Source organism: Cibotium barometz, chromosome 20 (assembly GCF_041138505.1).
Source record: "Cibotium barometz isolate CiBa-2024 chromosome 20, ASM4113850v1, whole genome shotgun sequence".
Lineage (NCBI taxonomy): Eukaryota > Viridiplantae > Streptophyta > Polypodiopsida > Cyatheales > Cibotiaceae > Cibotium > Cibotium barometz.
This window is the reverse complement of record NC_141065.1, coordinates 6,035,191-6,043,775: the sequence shown is the minus strand read 5'-3', so window position 1 is coordinate 6,043,775 and position 8,585 is coordinate 6,035,191. Positions and strand designations below refer to the sequence as shown.

The following is an 8,585-nucleotide window of genomic DNA, read 5'->3' as shown; positions in this document are numbered from 1 at the left end:
GGAGAGTCAAGAGTCACCTCAGAGCTCTCCTATATAATAAGGGCATGGGAAACTGTCAAGGGATGTTCTCTTGTGTGGAGCATTATGTTTACTCTCTTGCCATTTCAAGCTAGAGCTATGTGTTGCTGGAGTGAAGTCATATCTCTTGGTGGTATGGGACACTAAGATAAGATATGTGATATTTCATTGTATTTATGTGTGCACCCTTAGGCTCGGGGGTGGTTGGGTGGATAAGTATGTGCCTGGTTTATGCATGTTTATGTATAGTGATTAACTAGAGAGATCTTTAGGGTTTTAACAGTGAGATCAATGAATATGACATAATACCTGCAACCTTTGTAATTGTTACAATAGCCTTGGTCCATCCCCCCATACATTAGAATGTATAACATCGAATGGCCTTACACTAACGTGCTTTTCATGTGGTAAAGCATATTTGGTCTGCATACCAAGTTGGCATGCTTCAATACTTTGTGCATACCATCAACCTTAAACTTCGACAAATCTACAACAATATTGTGGGCTTGGGCCTTGGCCTGCATAGACTTCACCTGCATATATATTCACATGACCAATGCGCTTGTGCTCGATTTGCTCAATCATGCAAGAGAGAACCCTAGACCAAATAGGGGGAAGCCAACATGCCTTGCTGGAGGTAAGAGAAGATAAACTCGATTTTCTCAAACAAGAGGAGGTAGGAAAGGGAGAAACTCATACAACAGAGAACACTAGATCACTCCCATCCAAAAGCATAGTATGGATCAACAAAACACACGCAAGAGAAGGAGGGAAGAGGGTGAAGAGAGCTCTTACATATTCTATTACAAGGGTAATGAATCATATTGTTTAATGTCAAATTTGGTTTATATACAAGTGGCAAGTGTTTACATAGTCCGTGATGACAATCTATTTCTAGCCTAGTCAAGTATATACATGAAGTTTACATAGTCCGTGACAATCTATATACAAGCGGCAAGTGTTTACATAGTCCATGACAATCTATTTCTAGCCTAGTCAAGTATATACATGAAGTTTATACTTTCCCTATTTTAGATTAAGCACAAGGTAAGGCCGTTTCATACAACACCGTCTTACAAAAGATAAGCTTTACATAGTACAAAGATGGTATAGCACCTTACAAAAAGTTAGGACATGCGAGGCCATGTTAACCATAGTGGTTAACAAGAGAGAGTATGAACATATGTATGTATGTGTGCATATATACGTACATACATGCAAATTTTAGTATTCAATGTTTTCACATACACAAGGGCAGATAATCAATAAGTTTTTAGTATGATCCACAATACCTTACGAGCTATTAGGTATCTTAGGATATTGCAATTCTATGCATGTGTGTGTGTGTGAGAGAGAGAGAGAGAGAGAGAGAGTTAAAAGGAAACACTGAGTAGAAAGAGATTATAAATGTGTGTGTGCGTGCGGGCACGAGTATGCATGCATGTATGTGGATAGACTTTTGAAATTTGCTCGGTACTTTTAAGAATTGCATTGCTTGCCTAAAATTTATGTTGGGGTGTGTGTGTGTGTGTGTGTGAGAGAGAGAGAGAGAGAGAGAGAGAGAGAGAGAGAGATGCGTGCACGCACAAACCGTAACGGTTGAGACTTTAAACTAAGGACCCATGGGGATTTGGAGGGGTGCTAGCCTGAACCGAGCTTTATGCATCTATATGGGAGTGAAGTGTGAAGGTTACACCAGAGGAGCCAAAGCCCTTTTCAGATCATAAAGGATAAACTCGGGTGGAAGCAACACATCAGAAGTCCACACTCCTTCACAATGCAAAACATGGGATAGGCCGGAGGAGCCGAGTCTCTTTCTAGATCACATAGGATCAACTTAGGTGGAAGCTGCACATCAGAAGCCCACACTCCTTCACAGTGCGAAACATGGGATAGGCCGGAGGAGCCAAGTTTGTTTCTAGATTCACAGAGGATTAACTCGGGCAGAAGCAACACATCGGAAGCCCACACTCCTTCATAGTGCAAAGAATGGGATAGGCCGGAGGAGCTGAAGCCCTTTTCAGATCATATAGGATCAATCCGGGTGGAGTAGCATCATACAAAGCCCTTTCTTGTTCATAGTGCGAAGCAGGGTGAGACTGGATGTGTCAACATCCCTTTCAAGGCTTTCAGAACCAAAGCAAACAACCTTCCAGAGATGGACACTCACAAACCAAGTTTGGAGCCCAGAGTGTCCCAGATTGTGAAAACTTGATGATACCGATCTTCAAGAGCTGCACACTCACAAACCAACTTTGGAGCCTAGAAGCGGCTCGGGGTTGTGACAATTTGATGATGCTCAAGTCCCAATCTTGGGAGAAGTCCATTGAGCTATGGTATGGTAACCAACCCAAAATATGTAATGATGATGGCAAAACCAAAGAGCTAGTGGAAGTTACTGGGATGTAGAAGCCATGCTCATCTCATAGTAGGCATGTAGGTGAGGGCAAGGCCAAAGATGACACCAACAAACCCATGACCTCTTGCATGCTGTAAATCAATGTGTGTCAATGAGGCGGAGTCCTCATAGGTTGACATGTCGGGCAAGTAAAGCTGTTAAAGAAGACAACACTCGGGTGAGGATAAGGCCAAAGATGACCTCGGGTCATAAAGACAGTAGAGAGCAAGCAGAGCAAGACCAAGTAGTGGTCCACCCAAGTGGTTGTGGTACAACTGAATAGGATGTTGACAAAGGTCACACAACCAAGAGAACCCTTGGGCTTTAAGATGTCACAAACACTTTGGGGCCCATGATGGCCCAAATTGGAGAAATTCTATGTGCAACACTATGCCAAATTAAGTTAACAAGGACTACAAGGCATAGAGCTGGATGAATTTGGAAAACAGGTTTGATGAAGGCGACTACATGCAAAGTCTTAAGTGCAGGACATGGGCTGTAGTGTCGGGAACATAGCACTATGTGTGCAAGAGTGAACATGTATAGTTGGAGTCGAGCACGTGGACCCAAGTTGTTTAGCTCCACCAAGAGGAACGACATATAGAAACAGCTATTTGTGCAAAGTGTCATTTGTGCAAGTAGTTGGGTGACGCAAAGTGGCAGTTGTTTCACTAAAGTCTAAAGGGGGACTTAGTCCAAGTAACCCGAAGATGGAAACAATTGGATGTGCAAGTGGTAGTGTGTATGCAATTGGGTGGGGTAGAGTGGCAGCTCTCTTACCGAAGTTCAAAGGTAGCTTGGTTGTGGAGAGCACTCAAATCCAGCTGAAGGGCAAAGAGGGTGCAAAACAGGAGGGTACATCCTGAGATAATGTTCAAGCAAGTGAAACTTGGGACTTAGCCGACCAAGTAGAACTTGTTGGGATGGCATCAAAGAAGACTGGAATCTTCAACAAGCTGCAAGACACATTCTGAATGCATGGGTTCAAGGTGATGGTGTAGAGTCAAGAAACAAAAGATCATGTGAAGGTTGTCATAGTGGCCTAAGCAGGCCTAAGTGGATGGACTTTGCGCCTTGGTGAACAAGAACAAGTATATGCAGACATAAAGGTCAAAACCACCTAAACAGGTTAAGGAACATGCCAGCTTAAGCATGGCGAAGCAGGTCTTAGAGTCAAGGCAAGCTAGAGCAGTCAGTCAGAATGAACCAAGGCCAAAGAGGTGGAAAGGTTCGAATGTCAAAGGAACTCAATGGTTTCACTTGGAGTTAAGTGCAATAAAGGCACTTTTGTCAGGAAGGCTAATGTACCTATGTGTAAACACATTGACTCAAGACAGGTCAAAGGCAACCATAAGTAGTGCAGGGTTAGAGTTGGAACAAGATGTGGCAGACCAAGCTGGTGTCATTAAGGTTGGGCAACTCTTGTCCATGAAGGGGGGATTTTTTTTGGCGAGCAATTATGGGCGAGCATAAACCCAAATATGGCGAGCAATTTTTTAATAATGGGGGGCTCTTGGTCTATTCTCTCTCTTTGTCTGTCTGTCTCTCTTTCTCTCTCTCTCTCTCTTACACTTGTCTCCTTCTCTCTTTGTCTGTCTGTCTGTCTCTCTCTCTCTCTCTCTCTCTGTCTCTCTCTCTCTCTGTCTTTCTGTGTCTGTCTGTCTGTCTGTCTCTCTTTCTCTTTCTCTCTCTCTCTCTCTTTTATCTCTTAGTCTCTCTCTTTCTCTTTCTGTCTCTCTCTATTTTTGTCTATAGCAAAATAAATTTACTCCAATAAAATGACACATCCTAATAAAATGAGAGAAACTCAAATAAAATGAGAATCCATCCATGCACCGGCCAAGCACGTTAGGCTTCCCGTGTTGGAGTTGGGGTTAAGTACTTGCCGGTATGAGTGCCAATGTGGAAACGGGACGACGGAAAGAAACGGCGAAGCCGCAGGCTGGTGAGCCGTGCTGAGCCGACGGCCTGGCCGGTTGGAATCATGGAATTGTCATGGCTGGAATGTCCCAAGCATGGGGGGAGGCATGGGAACTTAGAAGGGTGATCTCTCGGGCTATTATTTTTACACATATCGATATCGTTGGTAAAGAAACTGGAAATTGAAATTCCATAAATAAAATCGCGTCGTAGGCAATTTTGTTGCTGCACACTTTGGAGTTTCTGGTCCAAGCGCTCGGGCCCACAGGAAACCCTGTATTGTTAGGTGCTCCAGCGGCAAGAGGGAGAACGGAAGCACTGTTCACCCATGGAGCCGTTGTTGTAAAGGGTTAGTTTTTCTTGAAATTATTTAAATGCAAATCCCCCCCCCCCCCCCCCCCCCCCCCCCCCCTTCCTTTCTCCAAAAAAAAAAAAAAAAAACCCACAAAACACACACACACACACACACACACACACACACAGATCCGTTGTGGAATCTTGGTACTAAGTGATTGATGTGGAAATACACCAATGATCTGCTGACACATGTGAAACTTCCCTTCAGCATCAATTAGGAGAAGCGTTTGCACTCGTTCTTTCAGTCACAGGAGCCCCAAGAGGAGCAAATCCTAGAAACTCAACCTTCTTTTTTTAACACTTTTATCCGTATGATATTGCTAAAAATATGCCCGTACTCTTTTTCGCTGAGCAGATCAAACCCATGCTTTTGAAATATTTTACTACTTTTTAAAATCTAAGATGTGTGCTTTTTCATGTAGAAATTTAGAAGTCTGGGATTTTGCATTTATGACATTTTGTTATGATAATAATAGTCAGATTGGGCAGCTTGTATGGAACAGCTCAAGGAAGGGTGCCCTGCTCTTGAGGCTTCAGACATGGGATGGTTTCTCATTACTTTGTTTCTGCCTATAAAAGATGGCTATGGTACCTCAATGCTTGGTGAAATCACGTAAAGTGGTATATGGCCACGGACACCTTGATGCACCGGGAGGCAAAAATAAAGACAGCAATGGGCGCCTTGATGTGACCACAAGCATCCTTTCATCTCTTTTGCAAGAGTGCATAAAGAGTGAAGACGTAGCAGCAGGTAGATGCGGACATGACCTTATTATAAGAGATGGATTAGAGTCCAATACATTTTTGGGTAGCCTTTTGATCCGGCTGTTTGCGTCTCGTGGGTATCTCTTGGATGCAAAGCAGGTTTTTAGCCAAATCTTGAAACCAAATGTGTATGCATGGAGTGCCATCATATCAGCTCATTCCTTCCTTGGACAAGGCGAAAATGCCATCAAACTCTACCACATGATGAAAGAGTCGCATGTTGAACCGGATAAACATGTACTAGTGGCTGCCCTCAAAGCCTGTGCAAATGTGAATGCCCTTAAACATGGCAAGTTAATGCACCAGCACATTGTTGAGATAGATTTGGAGTTGGATGGATATGTTGGGAGCTCCCTTATTGATGTGTATGCCAAATGTGGAGCTCTTGAGGATGCATGCAGGGTGTTTAATGGATTGCATAGGCCGGATGTGGTGACTTGGGGTGTAATGATTGGTGCATATGCTCACCATGGGCATGGTCAAGAGGCCCTCAGAATATACCAAAAAATGCAGGAGGAGGGTGTGGAACCGGATCGAGTAACCTTTCTTTGCATCTTGAAGGCCTGCTCCAGCATAGCAGATTTAGGTCAAGTAAAGGTACTTCACGATCTCATGGTTAACTGTGGTATTGAGGCGGACAGGTCAGTTGGCAATGCACTCGTGGATGCATACGCAAAATGTGGAAGCCTGGAGGGTGCACGCAGGGTGTTCATGAGTCTACCGAAGCGAGATGTGGTGACATGGGGTGCTATGATAGACGGCTGTGTGCAGCATGGGGATGGTGAATATGCTCTTCAACTTTTCCATGGAATGCAGAGAGAAAAAGTAGAGCCAGATCGAGTGGTCACGATGAGCATCTTAAAAGCTTGTTCCAATGCTAACGCTTTGTATCACGGTAAGCTGATACATAGCTACATTATCATAAACAGATTTGAGTCAGATCTTCTAGTTGGTTGTTCCATCATCGACATGTATGCCAAATGTGGCAGCCTGCATGATGCACGGAAAGTTTTTGACATTTTACCTTATCACAATGTGGTAACATGGAATACTATGATTACGGGGTGCATCCAGCACCGGCACATGCAGGAGGCTGCCCATCTTTTTCAACAGATGCTGCAGGAGGGCATAAGGCCAAATCAGGTCACGTTTGTTTGCATCTTGAAGGTATGCTCAACCTTGATAGACCTGAATCTGGGCATGTTAACCCATGGATACTTCATTGAAAGTGGTCTTGAACTGAGTGTCCTGGTAAACAACACTCTCACCGACATGTATGCTAAATGTGGGAGCCTTGATGATGCACAACAAATGTTTGATAAATCATCAAAGCGAGATGTAGTCACATGGGGTGTGATCATCTCAGGATTTGTGCAGCACGGCCACTTTCGGGAGGGGTGTCGACGCTTTCAACGAATGCTGGGGGAGGGGTTGAAGGCTGATGAGGCTGCCTTTCTTGGTGTTCTAAAAGCATGTTCTAGCATAGGAGATTCAGGCCTGGGAAAGCTAGTACATGCTCACATCATCGAAAGGAGTTGTGAGTTCGATACTTCAATTGGGAATACCCTTATTGACTTGTATGGAAAACGTGGAAGTTTTGAGGATGCATGGTCTGTGTTTGAAGCAATACAGGAACGAGATGTGATCACATACAATTCCATGATTGCAGCATGTGTTCACTACAATCGATCCCAAGAGTCCTTGCTGCTTTTTCAGCAGATGGGAAACGCAGGTATGGCACCAAATGAGGTGACGTTTGTTTGCATTTTAAGTTCTTGTGCAAACATAGCAGCCCTAGACTATGGCAACCTGATCCACAACCTCATCATTGAAACTGGTGTGGAGGGTGATGTTTTTATTGGGAATGCCCTTGTCGGCATGTATGGTAAGTGTGGGAACCTAGAAGCTGCATGCAAAGTTTTTGACAACTGTTGTATTCGGGATGTTGTGACATGGAATGCCATCATTGCGGGTTGTGCCCAGCATAGTTTCTATGAATTGGCTATGCATTATTTTGAGAAAATGCGTGGCACCGGCTTGAACCCAGATGGGGTCACATTCCTTTCTCTCTTATCTGCATGTGCCCATGCAGGCTTAGTGGATGAAGGTCGTTACGTTTTCAAGTCTATGAAGAGAGACTATGGCTTAGCACCAACACTTGACCATTATAGTTGTGTGCTTGATCTGCTTGGCCGGGCTGGCCGTTTAAATGAGGCTGCAGACTTTCTTGATTGTACACCTTTTGAAACCAACCTAGAAGGCCGGACTTCTTTGCTGAGTCACTGCAAAGAGAATGGCAATGTGGAGCTAGGGCACCAATGTTTTGATCAGTTCATTAAAATGGATAACAGCAATGCCGCCGGATATGTGCTTATGTCACATGCTTATTCCCATGCAGGCATGCAAAGTGATGCATACATGATAGAGGATATGAGAAGGGGTGCATATGCATGGAAGAAGCCAGGGTGGGCTCTCATTCAGATTGGAAACAAGGTGTATGATTTTATAGTTGGAGACAGGAGTTTCCCACAAACTAATGACGTTGAGATGAAGTTAAAGCAGCTAAGCTTTCATATAAGAAGGGAAGGCTACATGCCATCTCTGGACTTGGTGATTCAGCCATTCCATGACAGGGAAAAACTATGTAGTGAAGATTGAGAAGTGGTCACGTTTGGATCTAAACATGGGTTATACTCATTCATGAGGCCGATGGATGGGTTGCACTCAGGCATAGATTAATGCCGAAAATGATGTCTAAATCCCACCAAGGTTGTAGTTGTGACGGCACCCACAATTTTTTCTCCATGAGGATCATTTGCATTCTCCATTTCCACAAGCAGTATTTGTTGCCTTTGAATGTTTCCGTGTTGTGGTTATTTCCACTGTGTAGGTTTGCTGTCATTTTGTCTCTATTGACATTTGTCTAATCCCACCAAGGTTTCAACTGTGACAGCACAACTGTCCCAGGATCCTTTATCCACAAGGGTCGTCTGCATTCTCCATTTTTACAGGGCGTATTTTTGCCATTAAATTTCTCAAATTCGTAGTTTTTTTTGCCACTGTTAAGGTTGGCTGCCATTCCTTCACTATTGCTTCTGACTTTCCTCCTTTGTTGTAAGGATGTCCT

General features: G+C 43.9%; 1 protein-coding gene across 3 annotated transcripts; it reads left to right on the top strand.

Annotated features, from left to right (window-relative positions):
* Positions 1–4,440: 4,440 nt before the first annotated feature.
* LOC147627482 (pentatricopeptide repeat-containing protein At3g16610-like) lies at positions 4,441–8,315 on the top strand. 3 transcript variants are annotated; one of them, XM_086814395.1, is made up of 3 exons: positions 4,441–4,459; positions 4,550–4,685; positions 5,183–8,315. In XM_086814395.1, exon 3 carries the CDS (start codon positions 5,273–5,275, stop codon positions 8,114–8,116), a length of 2,844 nt encoding a protein of 947 aa, XP_086670521.1. In that variant the 5' UTR covers positions 4,441–4,459; positions 4,550–4,685; positions 5,183–5,272; the 3' UTR covers positions 8,117–8,315. The 3 variants fall into 3 exon arrangements, with proteins under 3 accessions (XP_086670521.1, XP_086670522.1, XP_086670523.1); XM_086814396.1 differs by lacking the exon at positions 4,441–4,459 and having other exon boundaries at positions 4,488–4,685; positions 5,170–8,315; XM_086814397.1 differs by lacking the exon at positions 4,441–4,459 and having other exon boundaries at positions 4,511–4,685; positions 5,197–8,315.
* The last annotated feature ends 270 nt before the right edge of the window (positions 8,316–8,585 follow it).